The sequence below is a fragment of the Podarcis erhardii genome (assembly GCF_964252035.2).
Source record: "Podarcis erhardii genome assembly, chromosome: 17".
In the NCBI taxonomy this organism is placed as follows: domain Eukaryota; kingdom Metazoa; phylum Chordata; class Lepidosauria; order Squamata; family Lacertidae; genus Podarcis; species Podarcis erhardii.
The window spans coordinates 25344456-25365312 of NC_138515.1; the positions used below are offsets into that span (position 1 = coordinate 25344456).

Below are 20857 nucleotides of genomic sequence, written 5' to 3' on the forward strand. Positions count from 1 at the left end.
CCCCAAACTCGGCCCTCCAGATGTTTTGGGACTACAACTCCCATCATCCCTGAACACTGGTCCTGTTAGCTAGGGGTGATGGGAGTTGTAGTCCCAAAACATCTGGAGGGCCGAGTTTGGGGGTGCCTGGTGTATTAGAATAAAAACATCAAAGTGCTGGCAGATTAATATCTTTATTAGAACTAACCAAAAAGAAAGTAACAAAATAATCAGCGAGCTTTATAGAATTCCTGTACTGTCTGATTATGTTAAATTAAAAAGGGAAATGGGGGAGTGTTGGGGGACATGGTACAAAAGCCCCACTGTTCTGCATGGTGCGATTTTAGAAACAGAAAAACTAATTTCAAAATCAAAGCAGAGTTCCTTTTGTGACTCATGGAAATATACCTATGGGGTAGGACAGAGGTATGCATCGGGAAAGGGGCCCAGGCGACTAAACAGTATCGCACCCCTTGAGATTTAGTCTTCGGTTCTATTTCTGCTTTTGCTTATAATTGCCGTATAGGTGCACCATATCTGATAGTGTCATGTGCCAGAATGACATGTTGAAACGGGTTGTAGAGGACACTTTCCCAGAGGTGTGGGTGTATGACTTGGGATAGGCTAACCTCTCATTGTGTATGCCATCAAATGCCAACAGTGTCCTTCAGCTCTCTATATTGGACAAACAGGCCAGACCTTACGCCAAAGAATAAACGGACATAAATCGGACATCAGGAATCACAAGACAGAGAAACCAGTAGGAGAACACTTCAATCTCCCAGGACATTCTATACAAGATCTCAAAGTAGCTGTTTTACTACAAAGGAATTTCAGAAATAGACTGGAAAGAGAAGCTGCTGAATTACAACTTATCACCAAACTTAAAACCATGGAGAAACCTGGCCTGAACAAAGACCTTGGATTCTTATCTCATTATACATGACAAAGCCATTTTTCACCTTTTCACCCCTTGCTTCCTCCTGTAAGACCTATTGCAGTCGTTAAGAGTCGCCAACAGGCTCATCACAGCTATCTGCCAATCACCCATTCCTACCACCCTTCTGAGTAATACCCCTCCCCACCTTCTCTCTATATAGAAGGGTCTGGAAACTTCTGTTTCAGTGTATCTGAAGAAGTGTGCATGCACACGAAAGCTCATACCAAGAACTGACTTAGTTGGTCTTTAAGGTGCTACTGGAAGGAATTTTTTTTGTTTTGCTCTCATTGTGCTATAAAACTTCGGGTTTTTAGAAAAGTTTATTGGGCTTAAAAGCTTAAACCCTGGGGAAATAGTTGTCCTCTAAAATGCAGGGAAAACCAGTTACTAAAATATTACACAATTCAGTTGGGGGGTGTTTCAGAAGGACTTCATCCATTTTTTAATTTTACATTGACAACCCTGATCGTCATTTCTTCCCATAACAAATCCCACAAAGTAATCAGATGTAGCCTGAACAATCTATTATAGTTACTGTAAAACATTATTAGGAAATGCATCTCTAACACTGTTCATGCTTCATTGTAATCTGGATAGTGGATGTTAATCTGTAAAAGCAGTACTAGGAATTATATGTTAATGTATGGTAGATTCCCCATTAAGACTATGATTAATCCAGTGGGATTCTGGGATGTTTGGGGGTGTAATATTTTGTTTTACTTTACTTTTCACGATTTTAAAACGGTATGTGCATAAAACAAAAAGCATCAGCTCAGATTTGTCCTGCATATTTTCACTTATCTATGATAAAAACCTAAGAGCTGATTGTGTGTTAAATGTAACCTAAGATGTTCACAGAATTTGAGAGCCAGTGTGATTAGATATTCAGTCCAGGAACTGAGAGACCAGGGGTTCAAATTCCCATTTGGCCATGAAGTACAGTGGTGCCCCGCAAGACGAATGCCTCGCAAGACGAAAAACTTGCTAGACGAAAGGGTTTTCCGTTTTTCGAGGTGCTTCACAAGACGAATTTCCCTATGGGCTTGCTTCGCAAGATGAAAACGTTTGCTTCCTTTTTCTTAAAGCCGTTAATACCCGGGGAATCCGCACTCTGCAAGACGAAAAAATTGCAAGACGAAGCAACTCGCGGAACGAATTAATTTCGTCTTGCGAGGCACCACTGTAACCATGAAGTCCGGGTGACCTCGGACTAATCACTATCACTCAGCCTAGCCTACCTCACAGGGCTGATGTGAGGATATAATGGAGAGAAGAAGCATATAAGCCCATTTAAACCCCTTGGAGGACAAATGGGATATAAATGTCATAATAAGTAAATACATAACTATAGTTTGAATCTACATATTTTAAAGACAAGCAAGCTAGTGTGTTTTCTTTGCTAGCAAGCGGCGGGAACATCAAGTTTCGCACACGCAATTCAACATTTTGCAAGACTACACTCAATTTGCATCAAGGCACAAACATTGCAATTGGAGGATAAAAGTGCCGAAATAAAGAAAGGATTTGTTCATCTGTTGCCTTTCATCTGTTAGAGAACTATTTCAAAGGCGAAAATGCTGCAGGAATCAGGAGCATGTTTTGCTGGGATTCCAAGTACTGAACGTTCTCCCGTACTGAAAGTAAATGCAATGTAGGACAAAACCGGGTTAAACTTTCTGAGCAGCGTTAAAGAAATGTTGGCACATACGCCAAGACACACCATCACCTCTTACCTGCTGCTACCACCCTGGCATCTTCGTGGGCAAAATGCCTCCCAGCCGCACGGCTATCAGGATTCTCATACCACCAAAGCACATGAACTGTGAAAACAGGAGCAAAACCAAGGTCAGCTCTGGAAAAAGTTTATCCACGGTTAAGTATAACTGATTCAGTTCAAACAGAAATGAAAAATGTATGTGTACTAATGAAGGTTTAAAATGGAATGTGGCTAAACATGTATTGCTGAAGGGTTGCTAATATTGGGGTTTTTCCAGTATTGTTTTCTAAAGGACTCTGGGCTTTTGCTGAGTGAATCTAATTGTTGTTTTCTGCTAGTTAACATGTGAGTGTTGTAACCTTAGATCACGTAATGAAGGTATTGAGTTGCAAATCTCCACTTTGAAGGGAGCTGCCTTTGAGTCTTGGTCTCCCAAACTCTATGGAGTGAAGATGTAGATGAAGCTCTCAGCCTAAGTGTCAGGTGTGCGTGACCAATAGGACTCTGCAGGACTGGGGCTTTCCTAAGTTTGTTCTGAAGAGGCAAGGCATGGCCACACAGGTGAGGCCGATTGGTAACTCACAGCACCTGGTGGCAAGAGCCGGGAAGGGATATAAGGTCAGCATTTTCCCTTTAGCTCTTTGCCACAGCAACATATTCCCTGCCTTGCTGTGTTTGACTCCTTGCTTCTTGATCCTTGGACCCCTGACTTCGTGACTCATTGCTTCCTGATCCTCGGACCCTTGGCTTCTTGACTCCTGGCTCTCTGACCCTTGGACTCTTGGCTTTCTGGCTTCTGGACTCCCGTTCCTGCTCCCACCCCGCCATCTTGCCCCTGGTCCCGACGTCCCCAGTTGGGACTTCGATCGCCCGTGAACCAGACCGTGACACTAAGGCCAATGAAGGCTGGAAAGCAGGTTGTGGGGAGAGAAAGAGAGACCTTTGCTTATAGGTCTGTTTGGGTTATTTCATATTTTCTAAGATGCAGAGCCTGTGCTGGACAGCACAAGACATTGTATGAATATTTTTGGATATATCATTTGATGTTTCTGTTTTATTTTGAAGAGTTCTGCTAGTAAAATTTGAACAATGTTTTCATGGATCTGGATAATGCTTCATTTCCAAAAGGAGTCAGTTTTCATGCACCCAGTTACTTCAAACTGCACAATATTAATATCTGCAACACCCAGATCTAGAGAGGAAGATCCGGGGCGCACAAGTCCCAATGGGCATCTGATTGGCTACTGTGAGAACAGGTTGCTGGGCGAGACTTTGACCTGACCCAACAGTACTCTTCTTATGTCTTTATGTAAACTCACTCTGTGCATGTTCAGAAGGTGTACCTTTCATCATTACCTCCTATGCATGGCCAAATATGGGAGGGTGTGATGATAAATGGAAGTGATTAACAAAGAAGGGGAGAAGTCACAGGATTAAGACAACAGCTTCAATATATTACTTTCTGCTTCACCACTGCACATAATCCATAGCACAAAGGAATGTCGGTGCATGTCAGGTCCCTCCACAGATATGAATGGAGACCAGCATGTCTAACCGAGCATGACCAACAGCCTGGATAGCTCACTGGGATAGAATGTGGTGCTAATAACGCCAAGGTTGCCGGTTCGATCCCTGTATGGGACAGCTGCATATTCCTGCATTGCAGGGGGTTGGACTAGATCAAAGAGGGCCAGATTTGATGAAGTGAAGGGCTGTGAGGGCCAACCAAAGTCGTTGACCTTTTTTTAGGATTGAAGTTTTTGAGTTTCTTTTAGGGTTGAAGTTTTTTTTTAGGATTTTACCCCAGGAAATAAACTGCCACAGGGGCCGGATTACACAGGCAGGTGGGCCGCATTAGGCCCCCGAAACGGACTTTGGACATACCTGGACTAGATGATACTCGGGGTCCCTTTCAACTCTACAATTCTATGATTCTATGTGTGAAACTACAGATCGTAACAACACAGGGAATAGGTTTTGTACCTGTATTAAGTAATCCGTATTCTGTATGGAAGACACCAATCAGTTTAGAATAGTCTTTGCTGATGTGCGCATCAATCGCTGCTTTAAATGACTTTCCCCACAAAGCGGGTCCACCTGGTTTCAACTGATAAGTAACCAACTCATAAACTCCTAGACAGGTGGGGTGGGGAGAGGGAGGAGACAGAAATTATCAGCTAGATACAAAAATACAAAATAAAAAACTGCTCACCCTATGCTGATCTCTTCACCAACAATTTATTTTCAGCCTACTTTTTAGTTCTTTGATGATGACCCAAAATCTTATTTCTGCATTTCATGAACACCTATGCTTCCCTCTCTTTGAACAGCGTGCTTAGGTTTCTAATTTATTTTTTGTTTTTGAGCAGTTACAACCATGTACCCGTCACTGCCAATTCTCCCCTGCAAATCCGCAAAATGCCTAGTTCTTCTACCCTTATCTGTGGGTAAGTGTATTTTAGAGGAGGGGATTAAAAACCTCTCAAGATCTGAAATGGGTGGAAATTTTTTATCTCAGGGGGAAGCTACGGATATGGAAAGATATTATACTGATATGAATGATGAAATATACTGGGAGACATGGACTGTTTTTTGAATCACTATGAAATATGGATGTTTTAAACCAAAGCTGTAGCTTAGATCCATTAATGGGGGGGGAAGATCAGGCTACGAAAAATTCCACATCTGTTTCTCCTGCTTACCTCCTTGCATGTCTGTTTTATTTTTGACCAAATGATTCTACTACAGTATGAAGCATGTTTCAAATTCAGCTGCAAAGAATGAAGAGCTTTGGCATGGACATAGCCAGGATTTTTGTTGCAGGGGGCAGGCCTTTTGTTGGGGGGGGGGAAGAACCTCAGTTAGCTATGTATTTTTATTGATTGGGGGGCAGCTGCCCCCCCCGGCTACGCCCATGAGCTTTGGAGAGGCTTCTTCCGGAAATTAGGAATCTGCACAGCACCACATTTCCAGGGCACGTCTCATAGGAATTCCTCTTCCCCGTTGACCCAGTGACCAGAAAGGGCCAGAGCAGCCTGTGGTAACTTTAACCAGAGCTCTCTGGTGGCACAGTAATGTTACTTACGCCCTCTCCTCAAAATGCTCCCTGAAATTTGTTCCAATACTAAAGACCAGTACCGTATACTGTTAGTGCAGTAAGACAGCTCACCTGGCTTTGGAGAACTCCCGAGCTCACACCAGGGGACCATGTAAGCAATTTCCATATGCTGCTTGTCTAGGAATTGAAGAAGTACTGACAATCTTTCCTGCCATTCTTTATCAGCGACCACAGCTTTCCTTACAGCTCTCCTGTGGGCAAAGTTGTCTATATAAGAAAGCAAAGAAGTGTTAGAACTCCTTTGGCCAGGTTCGATGGGCAGGCTAATAACAACAACAACAACAACAACAATAATACAGTCAACAACAACAATAATAATAATAATAATACAGTGGTACCTCGGGTTAAACCACAGAGCCTAGGACTTGCCAATCAGAAGGTCGGCGGTTTGAATCCCAGCGACAGGATGAGCTCCCGTCACTCGGTCCCCGCTCCTGCCAACCTAGCAGTTCAAAAGCACGTCAAAGTGCAAGTAGATAAATAGGTACCACTCTGACGGGAAGGTAAACTGCGTTTCTGTGCGCTGCTCTGGTTCGCCAGAAGCGGCTTAGTCATGCTGGCCACATGACCCGGAAGCTGTACGCCGGCTCCCTCGGCCAATAAAGCGAGATGAGCGCCGCAACCCCAGAGTCGGTCACAACTGGACCTAATGGTCAGGGGTCCCTTTACCTTTACCTACAACAATTGCAGCGAATTAACCTGACAGTAAACCTTCCCAAAATATCTACAATCGCTTGAGAAATATCCTACTCGGGATCTGCATAGAGGTCCCAAATGGTTAAAGCGCTACCGCGCAGTACCTACCATATTTCCAAATATGGAAAGCCTTATTCATTGACCCAAACTCCGCTGTCCAGAATCCAATCATCTCTGAATGAGCCACGCGAATGTTGATGCTTTTACTGACCAACTCAAGGAATTCCTTTGCCTTTGCTGGTTTGATATCATAAGTACGGAGTTCATAGAAGGTGCCAACATCTTGCCTGGGTCCTGTGGCAAGAGACGAGCAAACTTGATACAGACTTGGCTTAAAAGAGAGACATAAAAGCAAGAATTCCAGTTAGAAAATGAAATGAGGGTTTTGTTTCTAAGTTTGCAGCCATGCTAATAATTATTTGGATCAGTAGTATTACAAGGTATAGTTTTAGTATGTGAAGCTGCAAATGCTTCTTTAATTTTTTAATCTACTTAGTGCAACAAACCTAAATAAATTAATAATAATAATAATAATAATAATAATAATAATTTATTATTTGCACCCTGCCCATCTGGCTGGGTTTCCCCAGCCACTCTGGGCGGCTCCCAACAGAATATTAAAAACACCATAAAACACCAAACATTAAAAATTTCCCTAAACAAGTTTGATCTTGTTTGCTCACTAGCGTTTCATCTTCAATGGCTACACATATAAATTTAAATTCATTGCACATCCTGAAGACTAGTTTGGGGAAGAAAAAACAGCAGAGAGAGAAGAAACGCATAAAAACATTTTATCAACTTCCTTGAAATTTCCCACCCTTTCCTGACTTATTCCTAAATTCTAAAGGACAGCACTGGGTCTTACAATATATTTTTTTAAAATGCTCTGGCAGAAGGAGAATTCTGTATCTTGGGCAGCGGTGAGGGAGAGGCGGTCATGGGAACATCTGTCTTTAATCCAGTTGCCTTCTGATGCACATATGGTCTCGTGAAAAGGGCATTCTCAATGAATCTTGGAGATTGTAATAGGATACAAAGAAGCGAGCGCACAGGGAAACCTGTAGATTAGGATCAGTAGCTTGAATCATTTCCGCAAGAGAACAAGGGGCCAGTGTAGACCCTGAAGGGCAGCAATACAGTGGTACCTCATGTTACAGATGCTTCAGGTTACATACGCTTCAGACTCCGCTAAGCCAGAAATAGTACCTCGGGTTAAGAACTTTGCTTCGGTATGAGAACAGAAATCGTGCTCTGACGGCGCGGCGGCAGTGGGAGGCCCCATTAGCTAAAGTGGTGCTTCAGGGTAAGAACAGTTTTAGGTTAAGAAGGGACCTCCGGAACGAATTAAGTACTTAACCCGAGGTACCACTGTACTGCCAAGGGGAAGAAATTGCCTCTTTGCAGTGCAGAGTTTGCAGGAAATATCTCAACCCAGCAATGCAATGTGCTGTGTGTGCGTTTTTGGTGGGGCCTTTGCCAATGATCACCTCTGGCCTGCAACCTTCCGGTTGGCTAACCTTGACGGCAGTTCTTGAGCTGAAGAAGGTGAATCACCTGTAGCTTAAAGGCACAGGGGCCAGTTAGAAAGCTGGAAATCCAAACCAAATGAGGCAACTAATCTATGAGAGTCAGCAATGGTGGAGATTTATACTTGAAGGAATATTATCCTTTCCAGCGTGCCTCTGCTTTCCTCCTCTCAGGGCAGGCTCCTGCACCGTTAAAGATTCACGTAGCAGGCAGAAATCCAACAGGTAGCACCTACCCATCTTGGAAGCGCCACACACCTGTTGGGTGCCTGCCTGTTATAGGCAGGGGGACCCTACAAGCGTGTCCGCCTCCCCACGTGGGAACTGGGAACCTTCCTTTCCCCAAATCCCGGGTGTCTGAAACAGGAGCTCGTTGCGTGAAAATGAGCAGGTGACGGTTTTCCCCGACCCTTCCCGGAAAATGTGATACGGTTAAAAATGGTATGGTCTCCATACCCATGGGCGCGTTTAAATGCGCAGCTGCACAGAAAAGAAAAGCAGTTTAAAAGTTGGCAGCCTCGTTCCCGATGGACTTGGGAAGTCAGGAGAAGAAATCTGAAGCCTGGCGCCTCTTTCCCGGCTTTACCTGGGCTTTGCACCCCGAGAACGCAGCTCTGCGGAGGGAGCCGAGGACGCGCGAGACCATCGTGCAGCGCCCGCCGCCAGCTTTGCTGCCAAGGAAGCAAAAGGCTCCTTGCACAGCTTCGCCCCGACCCTTTGCCTATGGAGGCTGCAGGGAGACAAAAAGACTCGTGGCGCTTTCTAAGAATAGCAGCTGCAGGAAGATCGCCAAACCGGGAAGGTAGACTGCAATCGTCCATAAATGTTTGGGGGTTCCAGTTTGGTCGTTAAAACGCTTTGCAAACCAGAAGCAATGAACTCAGCTGTTGTATCCAGATGATAACTGCGTGCCTTTAAAAAAAAAAAATGCCTTATGGTCATTCTGGAAAGATTGGGTGAGGGTGATAATGAATGAATAAACCTGTTTGTCGGCTCACAAGGCTCTCCCCGCGCCTTGCGAAGAGGCAGAAAGATTGATCTCGTCCGGACTACGTTGACATTTTCGTTTCAAATGAACAGGATCCTGTGGATTCAAATGGCGTGCGTGCACCGCATATTGCGATTGATTTTGTGTATGGGGTGTGTGTCTTACCTGGGTCTCCCAATATTTTATTCAAGAGTTGGGACCCCACTTCCGTGGTGCCAAAAAGGTGGTTTGTCCACCTTTGGTCCCCGGCCCCCCTGCACTCAACAGTGGCTCCTAGATGCTGTCAGCATGGACCGTGGCCACATCCCAGGAAATGACTAAACCAGGTGAGGGTAGCAGATGGGTGTCAAATCCTTGGTGAGTTAGGGACATCTCCTGCATGTGAAGACAGGCTCCGTCAGATTGAGTGGACCAGAACCATAGTGGGTCCAACGGTCAAGAAGGTGGTTTCTACACGTGCTGTAGAGGGAAGTGAGGGGCAGATGGGGCTTGTCCACCTGGGAAGGTAGCCCATTTAGGAGAAGGAAAACTCTGATCCTGAACTTCTGCTGTCTTGCAGGACACCTTCAGGAGAAGAAAAGGCTATGGAGGCAATGCAGGAATCTCACCTAGATCATAGTTGCAAGCAGGGCTATTTTTCTAGAAAAAGAGGGGCTGGAGCTCACCATGAACCTTGTTCTCGTCAAATGTCAATGGCGCCCACCTGAGAGGTGCCGGAATGGGGTTCTGGTGAGCTCCGGCTGAACAAAAAAAAGAAGCACTGGGTGCAAGTATAGCTCAGTTGGTAGAGCATGAGACTCAGGGTTGTGTGTTTGAGCCCCACATTGGGCAAGAGATTCCTGCATTGCAAGGGGGTTGGACTAGATGACCCCGAGGGATCTCTTCCAACTCTACAATTATGATTTTATACATGGCAGTTGATCATCCAGCCTCTGCTTACAAGTCTCCAAGGAAGGAGAGTCCACCACCCCTCATCTGCTCCACTGTCGAAGAGCTTCTTACCAAGAGGTTTTTAGGAAAGGGGCAGGTATGTCCTTGTTCCTTTGATTTCTTTCTCTCCCTCGCCCATGCTCAGCTTTCTAACGGCAGGCTGGCAGTGTATGTGAACGTAATTTGTTTTAACTACTCTGTAAAGGTGGCCACGAGGCTTAATCTTTTTAGAACAGGAGACATGAGCATGTTGCTGCAAAATAGCCAGTGGGGTGTGCCCATCCAGCCTGCCTCCGAAGGTCATTACAGAAACACGCCTTTTCTTCCCGTGTCAGCAAGCATGGATGTGCTGCATTGGGATGGAAAATCAGCTACAGATTTTGTTCTCTGGGACCATCCAAAATGGCTGCAGGAGTCAGAATATTTGCCACGCATCGGTTTGGGCATATTTGCCACGCATCGGTTTTTGCAGACTGTATACATAAGTACAGTGTATACCTCGGGTTACAGATGCTTCAGGTTACAGATGCTTCAGGTTACAGACTCTGCTAACCCAGAAATATTACCTCAGGTTAAGAACTTTGCTTCAGGATGAGAACAGAAATCGCGTGCCAGCAGTGTGGCAGCAGCGGGAGGCCCCATTAGCTAAAGTGGTACTTCAGGTTAAGAACAGTTTCAGGTTAAGAACGGACCCCTAGAGCGAATTAAGTTCTTAACCCGAGATACCACTATAATATATCACAGGCTTTAGGGATGTTATGGCTTGGGGTGGGTGGTTAGGCTGCATGCCAAGACTCTTCTAATTCCTGGATCCAGCAAGTAAGAATTCAAATTCCTGGACTAGCCCGGGTAGCATCCTGATGAGGCAATAGCCTAAGTATGGGCCATTAAAGTAACAAAGGAAGTGGCTTTGTGCCAGATAACAAACGGGTGCCCCCCCCCCCTTAGCTAGCTGGTAGTTAGAAAAGCAAAGACCAGAGTGGATAGTTGCGTTATGTGAGCTAGAAGCTGGAAGCAAGGCTGGGAAAGCAGAGAGTCAGCTGTGTTTATTCCAGTGAGTTCCCTTGCTCAATGAAGGTGGTGACTTGCTCATTTGTACCGATAGATTTTAACACAGTGGTTGTAGCAGTCGGTGACAGCTATCATCCCATGGTCCAGCATGGAGAGTCCGCTTGGTCCTTGCAGGCCCTCGTTCACCAACACAGTACTGAGGGATGAGTCGGGATTAAACATCACAATGCAGTTTTCTCCTTCGTCAGATACGAAGATGTTCCCGTGCCCATCCTCACAGATGCCAGAAGGGTTTTCGAAGGTATGAACACACCCGTACCGCGGCCCTATGGTCCTTTTTACCTTATTTCCCTTGTCGAGAACTTTGATGCAGCAGCCCTGGTACCTTCCGAAAAGCTGCCCTTCTGTAACTAAGATTTCGTCATTCTGTGGGGGCAAAGTTGTGGAGTGAAGGGGGTGGAAGAGAGAACAATGTTAACAGTATTTCACACAGGTCTTAGAAAAGCCGCTTTGTAACTCAGGAAACAGTGCCTTTATTTCTCACCCAGCTATCCCTCCCACCTTCCAAAAGAACTTAGGGAAATAGTCTCACAACAGCCTTGCAAAGTAGGATCTGGTGAGAGTTAGTAACTGGCCCAAGGTCACTAGGGATGAGGATCTGAGCACAGAACAAGTCCTGAAGTTGTGACCTGAGGGCCGTCAGGCAAGGATTCAACCTGTGTGATCAAATTCAGGCACAGACAAATAAATTCCTTATCCCAACAGACCAGGTGAAAGACTAGGCCTGGTGATACTCTCTGACCTGAAGGACTAAGGGACTTCTTATTTGCTCTCCTCCTTTTTCTTCATTCTCAACTCCACATAAGCCAAGTCTGACACCCTGTGGTTTCTGTGGTTGTGCAGAGCTTTGAACACCAAACCTGGGTCCAATGCTCTTCTGACACTATACCACACACTGACTCATAGGGAGAACCAAGTTTGCTATTTGTCAAAGGTTAAGGCAGAAACCAGCACATACTTCACTGGGATGCGTATTGGATTGAAACCTTTAGTTGGATGATTCAGCGAGCAAATGTCCACCTACTTCAATGGGCTGATACAAGTGAGATTAAATAGGGAAAAGAGAATGCAAAGAAACAAAGAAGTCACTAACTGGCAGGGCCAGAAAGCAGCTGGGGCCGCTTGAAAATCTTGGCCCCATCTACCGTAGGTCCATCCAGGGGCAGTTGTGAATGCCATCCATATTGCATCCAACCCATCCAGTGGGATCCACATCAACATCAGCCATGCCCGTTGAAATATACTCAGAGTCGCAAAGTGATTTCATGCTCTTTATTCAGCTCATAGTGGTGAGGAGGAATGAATGAAAGTCCCCTCAAAGTATCTGCTTTATATACATTATTTACACAATGGGCTGCACATGATTGGCTAATTCCGGAATTCTACTGTAAGCCAATCAGGTTGTGGATTCACTTCTATCTGGAGCATGATTGGGTGGTTCCTGCCAACCAATCATACTGCTGCATTGTTCTAGGACCAATCAGACTGCTGCATTCTGAATCCTATTGTTCTAGGACCAATCAGACTGCTGCCTTTTGGATCCTATTCGACTCAATACATAACACCCGTACATGCATATTTCTGCCTGTGAGTCAGAAGGACTCTGTGCACATAGAATCATAGAATTGTAGAGTTGGAAAGGACCCTGAGGATCAAACTAAGGCTGAGGGCTGGATCCGGCCCAATCGCCTTCTAAATCTGGCCCATGGACTGTCTGGGAATCAGCGTGTTTTTACATGACTAGAATGTGTGGTTTTATTTAAAATGCATCTCTGGGTTATTTGTGGGGCATAGGAATTCGTTCATTTCCCCCTTCCCCCCCCCAAAAAAATAGTCCGGCCCCCCCACAAGGTCTGAGGGACAGTGGACCGGCCCCCTGCTGAAAACGTTTGCTGGCCCCTGTTCTAACCAGCTGAACTATCTGTGCATCAAGTGAAACATATTCCCCACTTGGGCTCATGGGCACTCAATATGGATAATATGGGGGGGGGACCCCCAACCAAAGGCCTTTCCTGAGGCCAGTCAATCTTATATCTGATGAAATTGTTCCATTGTTTTCAGGGTGCATATGTTGTTGTTTTAGAGTTGGTTGAATCAACTTTATTGTTCTTAGATATAGTGGTACCTCAGGTTACATACGCTTCAGGTTACATACGCTTCAGGTTACATACGCTTCAGGTTAAAGACTCTGCTAACCCAGAAATAGTGCTTCAGGTTAAGAACTTTGCTTCAGGATGAGAACAGAAATCGGGCTCCGGCAGCGCGGCGGCAGCAGGAGGCCCCATTAGCTAAAGTGGTGCTTCAGGTTAAGAACAGTTTCAGGTTAAGAACGGACCTCCGGAATGAATTAAGTACTTAACCTGAGGTACCACTGTATTGTGTTTCTGTGGGGTTTTTTTTAACGTGTACAGTGCTCCAGTGTGAAGCGGTCTATCAATTTTATTAACTTTGAGCCGATCAAAAGGCATCAATCCAAGCCAAACTTGGCATGTACATCTTGTTGAGATATCTTCTGGTTTCTGCCTGCATCTTTCACAAACCACAAGCTGCGTACTCCTTTTCTCTCTCAGTTGCCTTGCTGGCCCGATCAGTGCAAAGATCCATCCAGCCCTTTGACACTCAGCCAGGTGCTACAGGTAAGGTTGTGTGGAACCCTGAGCAGCTGGGATGCTCAAACAGTCCTTTACAAGGGTGCCAAGAGGAGTAAACAGAAGGAGGCCCTCCTGCTACCTTCCTTTCCAAAGGCCCAAAGGCCCCCATTTCTCTAGTTGCTGCCCACTCCACTGTCTAAACTTAGGCTAGAGGCTTGAAGCATTCTGTGCTACCAACCAATAAGCAGATATCTGGCCCTTCTGGGGTCTCATACTGTACCTTATTGGCTACCACCCGCACCGGCCTATGAAACCCTTCTATGGAACTTGTCTTCAGAACGGCGTTCATTCTCCAGTCCACTCCAATGATGTTAATTTTCCCTCCGTCACTCCAGTCTGTCACTGCAATTTTGTTCGCTTTCAAGACGGCTATCCCATATGAATTAGGCCAGGTGATTTTTGGAGACTTCAGCTCGTGGATCAGCTCCCCATCTTTGCTGAAAAGCTGGATGATTCTGGTCCCGTTTGTAACGAGAAGCACGCCATTTTTCATGCAGGTAATGTCCCCCAGCCCTTTAATTGGTTCGAATCCATAAGGGAACCTTTGTTTAACCTGACCATCTGCGCTATAGATCTGGATGTGCCCAGTTCCACTGTCTTTCACGGCCAAGTCACCTTCGGGAGTTGTTGTCAGGCTGTTTGGCCAAATCAGTTTGCCGGGGATTGTGCCATATCCTCCCACTATCTTTTCTAGAGAGTTGTAGTGGATCTTCTGGATTCCGGAAAGTTTCCATTTGTTGTTAAATCTGAGAACTTGTTCTAACTAACAAACAGAAAAGGAACAGACAGCAATGAGTTGGATGGCACCTTTTAGGCTAGCGAAACATATTTTGTGACCAAAGCTTTTGTCCGTTAGACGTTCCACTTTGTTCGGATGCAACAAGTGGTCCCCTAAATTAGGCTTAGGCTGAAGAAGAATGCTACACCTCTAGCATTTAAACTTACAAAGCAACAGGGCATATTCTGGACCTCTTTAAAGTTAAGGCACAGCTAATATGATCTTGCATATGAACTCTTGCTTAAGAACGTAAGAATCACATTTCAAGATCCGAACAAGAGTCCATCTAGTCTTGCTTCTAACAGTGGCTAGAAAGACACCTCTGCAAAGCCTGTATGGGCAGGATACCTACCTTTTGTTGTCATTAGTCCCCAGTATAAATGTTAATTAAGGGTAAGCTGTAGCTGCACATGGAGGCTGCATTTGGGGCTGCTTTGTCTATTAGCCATTGATGGACTTTTCCTCCTCGAATTCATCTCAGCCTTCTCCAAAGCCCTCTTGAGGCCAAAGCAAACAATCCATTCTCCGTCTGCTTGCTAGCAATACAGTGGAGATGGTGTGGGAACGTGAGACTACTGTACACGGTTCTGTCTAGCCAGTAGGGCTGGGCAATATATCAATATATCATCCAAACTTGGTTTGAAGTCCACATCGTGGTATCAGTTTCCTAATTTATGACCTGGCAAAATATCGCAAATTGTGATGTCTGTTAGGGCCAGGCGATGTATCATCCCAAACCAGTTTGAAGTCCAGTTTGTGATACTGGGTTCATAATTTTTGTGACCTAGCAATATATCACAAATCATGACACGTGTGTGTGTGTGTGTGTGTGTGTGTGTGTGTGTGTGTGTGCTAGGCAAAAATCACAAGGTGGGGAAAACTGTGAAGCTGGCCGGTGCCTCTACATAGCACCATCCTTATTTCAGATGCCATGATAAATCACAATGTTTAGCTGGAGGTAGGTAGCCATGTTGGTGTGACGCAGTCGAAATAAATTAAAAAATTGTCCAGTAGCACCTTAGAGACCAACTAAGTTTGTTCTGGGTATAGGTTTCGTGTGCATGCACACTTCTTCAGATATCTTAAAGGTAAAGGGGCCCCTGACAGTTAGGTCCAGTCGTGGACGACTCTGGGGTTGCGGCGTTCATCTTGCTTTATTGGCCAAGGGAGCCGGCATACAGCTTCCGGGTCATGTGGCCAGTCATGTGAACCAGAGCAGTGCATGGAAATGCCGTTTACCTTCCCGCCAGAGCGGTACCTATTTATCTTCTTGCACTTTGACATGCTTTTGAACTGCTAGGTTGGCAGGAGCAGGGACCGAGCAACGGGAGCTCACCCCGTCGGGGGGATTCAAACCACCAACCTTCTGATCAGCAAGCCCTAGGCTCTGTGGTTTAACCCACAGCGCCATCCGCGTCCCTTCTCAGATATCTTAGTTGGTCTCTATGGTGCTACAGGAATTATTTTTTAAAAAATGTTTTGCTGGTGGTATACATATCACAATGCTGAAAACCAGACAGCGCGCAGGCCTGCTAGCCAGCCAGTGCCTCTACATAGCTCCATCCTTATTTCAGACGCCGTGATAAATCACAATGTTTAGCTGGTAATATATATCACAATGTTGAAAACCAGATGGCGCCCAGGCCTGCTAGCCAGCCAGCCAAGCAACCCATCTCCGAGCCAGAGCAAAGCAAAGCAAAAGCATTCTCAGTTTGGAGAGCCACCCAGTGGAAACCTGTGGCAGTGACTGTAATGGCTGTGGCGGGGAAGAGACAAGCTGCAGTGTGTGCTTTGGGCTGCAAGAACCCCAGGAACAAGCTGGTGTGACCTAAATGGGAAGTGATGAAGCAGGATTGGGGGGGCAGAAGTCCAGAGCGCACCCACCCACAGCAAAGTGAGCAGTAGGGTGCCCCAGTTTCTAAAGTAATACACAGTTCCATCTCAGGAGTGGGGAGGGGAGTTCCTATAAAACCTTAAAAGGAGCCTCTGTACTGTCACTGTTTTGCAGGAGGAATTCAAGCAGTTTACAGCCTTTCTCAACCTGTGGGTCCCCAGATGTTGTTGAACTACAACTCCCATCACTCCTAGCTAGCAAGGCCAGAGCTCAGGGATGATGGGAGTTGTAGTCCAACAACATCTGGGAACCCACAGGTTGAGAACCGCTGCACCTAGTATAATAAATCTACCTTTTTTTTTAAAAAAAAAGACAACTTTAACTTTTTGTGGTTTAGAAAGTAACAGGGGCACAGGGGGAAGAAATGTCATGAAAAGACGGGGATGGAGGAATGGCTGGTGGGAAGATGTGTAAACAACCGGCAAGCAAATCAGAATGAATGCAGATAAATGTTGTTGTGTAACTGCCCTGCACACAAATCAGGACGAAAGCTCAGTTGAGAGCAAATATAACCTAACCTCCAATGTAAGCTTGGTGCAAGCAAATCAGGGTGAATGCGCAATTAAATGGGGCCCTTAGTGAATTCTGGAGTCTAAAAACTATGCCACTGTGTGCATTTATACAAATACACATGTGCACAGAGTAAAACAGCAAATTTCCAGACCCTCCAAGTGTTAATATTTTCCAGGGACCGTCCCAGATTTACAGAAGCTATCCCAGTTTCTGATTTGATCCCAGAATGCCCCGTTTTTCCTTAGGAGATCCCTATTTCCGTCAGAGAAATGTTGGACGGTATGGAGTTCTGCAGCGACCCCAGCCATCTGAAGGTAGCCCTGTATAGGGAAGGTTTTTTAAAAATGTTTAATGCTTTATGATGCTTTTATACATATGTTGGAAGCTGCCCAGAGTGGCTGGGGCGACCCAGTCAGATAGGCAGGGTATAAATGGTATTATTATTATTATTATTATTATTATTATTATTATGGGATAGGACATCCTGATTTTCATCAGAGAAATGTTGGAGGTTATGCACCCAACCACACCTTTTCCAGAGCTACATTTCTTAGCGTGGTTTAACAGCCAATCCCTCTTCCCAGGTTCATTATTTGAGAATGAACCCTGTTGAAATCTAAGGGGCTTAGATCTGAGTATACATCTACCGTATATTTCGCTCCATAAGACACACATTTTTCCTCTTTAAAAGTAAGGGGAAATGTCTGTGTGTCTTATGGAGCGAATGTGTGGTCCCTGGAGCCAAATCGCCCGAGTGTGGCGCGCGCCGTTACCCCGCCCTCCCAGGTTGCCTCCCAGGTTGCCTTCCCCTGAAGCCCCGGGAAGGTTTGGGAGCAGTGGGCAGGCTGTTCGCCATTGCCCCGCACTCCTGGGCTGCTCTTTGGGGGTGAGGGAGCCACACCACTCTGCCGGCAGCCTCCCCTTTCCCGTGAAGCCCTGGGAAGGTTTGGGAGCAGCCGGCAGGTTGTTTGCCAAGAGAGGGGAGGAAGAGGACGGAGAGGAGGGGGACCAAGAAGCTTGGTGAAGGGAGAAGGGGTAGGTTGCCGTGAGTGGAGAGTCATGGTAGAGGGCAAAGGAGAGGCAGCAGCGAAGGGGAGAAATTGCAGACGTCACCTGAGGAGTTTGGGCGAAAGGGATGGAGAAGAGGAGGCTGGAAAAGGGGACTGTGCTGCTTGGGGAGGGGGAGAAAAAAGTGAGGAGAAGGAAAGCCTCCCAAGCTGTGATTCAGAATATTTTTTCCCTTGTTTTCCTGCTCTAAAAACTAGGTGCATCTTATGGTCAGGTGCGTGTTATGGAGCGAAAAATACGGTATTTAACAGTACCTGGAAAATGGGGTGATGGTGATGGAAAGATGTCTGCTCAACTACAGGTCTACAGGGTCAAATTACCTCTTTGTACATAGTGCATGCAGAGCAGGGTTGATGTCCCAACTCTTATACATCCAGGAATCTGGGTTCAGCAAAATGCTGGCACACTGCCCACTGGCCTCACTACGGGCTCTGTTCTTCTCCTGCAAGCTGTCCATCACGGCTGCCTCCTGCTTCCCCTCCTCTGTACACCCCAGCCCCCTGCCCTCTCCCCCCTCCCATTGTTACATCAGTGCTGCAAACTGTATGAAGTGTGTAGAGGCAGGATCAGGATCCAGGTAAGGCACATAAAACAAGCAAGGCAGGTGTTGATACCTGTTCATCCTCTAGTTCCTTCAAAAAATAAGAATCTAGCATTGTTCCTTGGACAACTGTGGGAAATGTCCCTAGAATACAAAGAGGGGGAAGGGGGGCATATGAATTACAGATTGGTACATCATCATCATTATTATTATTATTATTATTATTATTATTATTATTATTATTATTATTTTATTTTACAATTGCATACAGAAAGTCAAAGTCAGTAGTCACATCCACCCCAAGTGTTTAAGGCACACATAAAGCACATTTTTAAATTTTTTTATTTGGTTTGTCAATCACTATATCTTGCTCAGGGAAACCCAAAGTGGCCTAAACCCAAACAAATAGACAATAAGCCCTGCATAGATACGTTAAAACCAAGAGGAATTATAAGTACATTTAAAAAAAAATCCCACCCACTTCTAAAAGGCCACAGAAAGTTAAAGGCCAAAGGCCTGGTTATAGAGGAAAGTTTTTGCCTGGTGTGTAAAGATATATAATGGTGAGGCCAGGCGAGCCTCCCTGGAGATAGCATTCCACAAATGGGGAGCCACCACAGAAAAGGCCCTGCTCTTGTGTTGACACCCTCCCCCAAACACTCATGGAGGGGGTTTCCCCAAAAGAATCCTGGGAAATGTGGTTTGTTATAGGTGAGGGGATTGTAGCTTTGTGAGGGGTAAACTACAGAGGAGCATGTGGTTCACGAGGTTGCCGATACAGTGGTACCTCGGGTTAAGAACTTAATTTGTTCTGGAGGTCTGTTCTTAACCTGAAATTGTTCTTAACTTGAGGTCCCACTTTAGCTAATGGGGCCTCCCACGGCTGCTGCGCCACTGCCGCACGATTTCTGTTCTCATCCTGAAGCAAAGTTCTTAACCCGAGGTACTATTTCTGGGTTAGCGGAGTCTGTAACCTGAAGCGGCTGTAACCTGAAGCATCTGTAACCCGAGGTACCACTGTACATCATTGGCATCCATCTGTCTCGAAAGACAGTGGAGTGCGCCTCTGAGGGTGAAGTAAAACCGCTGTGTTAGCAACACTGAAGACACCTCCCTGGGGCGCAAGCAGTGTGTATGGAGGTCCTGGGTTGCCCAGACAGCAAAATCCGCCCGCCCCCCGACCTCGCTGATGACTGGCCCAAAGGAAAGCAGAGCAATACGTTTGGCACCAGCTTAGCTGCAGGGTCAAATGAGTGACCTGATGACCAGATAGGAGGAAATTTGCAGTTCCATCAAGACACCAATCTTTGTCTAGCTACAGAACAATCTATATTCTCTCCCCCCCCCCACCGCTCCCTTTACTGCCTCTGCCACCAAAACCAGTTAGATCTTGGGAGGTGAGGGTGCAAAAAAAATGCTTGCGGGCAAAGATTAAGTCCCTGAACTGTGGGTTGGTCATTCCTTCTTTATTGGTTTTAACCATCAGTCATAATAAAAGGTAAAAATTATAATAAAAGAGGCAGATACAATTGTCACCTGGTAAACAATATCCAGATCCCATCTAAAAACAACAACAAATATAAAAGAGGTTCCCTCTCTCCAATCTCTCTCTCATGCAGCTGGCTAAAAGAAATCCATTTTTGGCAGCTTGACCATTGTGACCTTTCTATCAAAAGCACACGGAGATCTTAATCTTTTGTCTGTACAGCGTTGCAATAGCTCTTCAGCACCCCCTTGGGATACAGATACAGAACCTTAAATTTTAAATGATGCTTCTGTAATGGCCATCTTGAACTGCAGACAGCATATGCTGAAACAGCAGGGGAGTCATTGTTCTCCTGACTGAACACTTGAAAAGAATCAATAGAGAAGTCGCAGATTCCCAAGAAAATGTGATCATGTAATACTATGTGACTTCTTACGCTGTTTAGTTTGTTCATTATGTCTGTTTTATTTTCTGCCTGTCTTCCAAGCGTAAAGAGCACACTTGCAGTCCCTCAGTTTAGTTTTCTGTTCAAGCACCTACCAAGTGAAGACCTACTTAACTTCAGCAAGGCTAGTGTGTTGTGTGCTTTTGAGCAGATCATGCCTTAGCTTAACCATATTCATTTGCACAAAAAAACATATTTTGCCTTTCTTTCCAAAGCACATGTAACAGAGAAAGCCAGATATTTCATCATCATCATCATCATCATCAATAATATTTTTGCTAGAGACATCCATGCAGTTAAAGAAATCCATCATTCAGCATCCATGAACTGAAGGCTGCAAATATGGCCAAAACGCTTTACAGGAGATCCATTTCTAAGACTATCATCCTTTGACCCCTTTTGTCTTCGACTTCAGCAATAAGTCGTACTGAAGGAAATCTGCACCAACTCTAAGCACCCCAGTTCTGCAGCTACCCCTGTGACTCTTGCAAAGTGCCGTGGGAATGACTTTTT

General features: G+C 45.5%; 2 protein-coding genes across 2 annotated transcripts; both read right to left on the reverse strand.

The window, feature by feature from the left end:
• Positions 1–1327: 1327 nt before the first annotated feature.
• Positions 1328–8709, reverse strand: LOC309332702 (protein NipSnap homolog 3B-like). The gene is made up of 7 exons (XM_081845831.1): positions 8566–8709; positions 6559–6781; positions 5806–5961; positions 4620–4769; positions 2653–2739; positions 2158–2553; positions 1328–1762 (listed from the first exon to the last, which is right to left on the reverse strand). The coding sequence occupies exons 1-6, from the start codon at positions 8623–8625 to the stop codon at positions 2477–2479; spliced, it is 753 nt and encodes a 250-aa protein (XP_081701957.1). The 5' UTR covers positions 8626–8709; the 3' UTR covers positions 1328–1762; positions 2158–2476.
• Positions 8710–10918: 2209 nt separating this feature from the next.
• Positions 10919–18373, reverse strand: LOC309332377 (E3 ubiquitin-protein ligase TRIM32-like). The gene is made up of 3 exons (XM_081845547.1): positions 18193–18373; positions 13840–14382; positions 10919–11334 (listed from the first exon to the last, which is right to left on the reverse strand). Exons 1-3 carry the CDS (start codon positions 18202–18204, stop codon positions 10987–10989), a joined length of 903 nt encoding a protein of 300 aa, XP_081701673.1. The 5' UTR covers positions 18205–18373; the 3' UTR covers positions 10919–10986.
• Positions 18374–20857: the final 2484 nt, after the last annotated feature.

Coding starts and splice junctions, on each gene's coding strand:
- LOC309332377 (XM_081845547.1), bottom strand. Junction 11,335..13,839: donor TGCGGGTGGTAGCCAATAAG/GTACAGTATGAG, acceptor TTGCCCCCACAG/AATGACGAAATCTTAGTTAC.
- LOC309332702 (XM_081845831.1), bottom strand. CDS start 8,625: ATGGTCTCGCGCGTCCTCGGCTCCCTCCGCAGAGCTGCGTTCTCGGGG. Junction 6,782..8,565: donor TCTCGGGGTGCAAAGCCCAG/GTAAAGCCGGGA, acceptor CTCTCTTTTAAG/CCAAGTCTGTATCAAGTTTG. Junction 2,554..2,652: donor TGCCAGGGTGGTAGCAGCAG/GTAAGAGGTGAT, acceptor ATTTACTTTCAG/TACGGGAGAACGTTCAGTAC.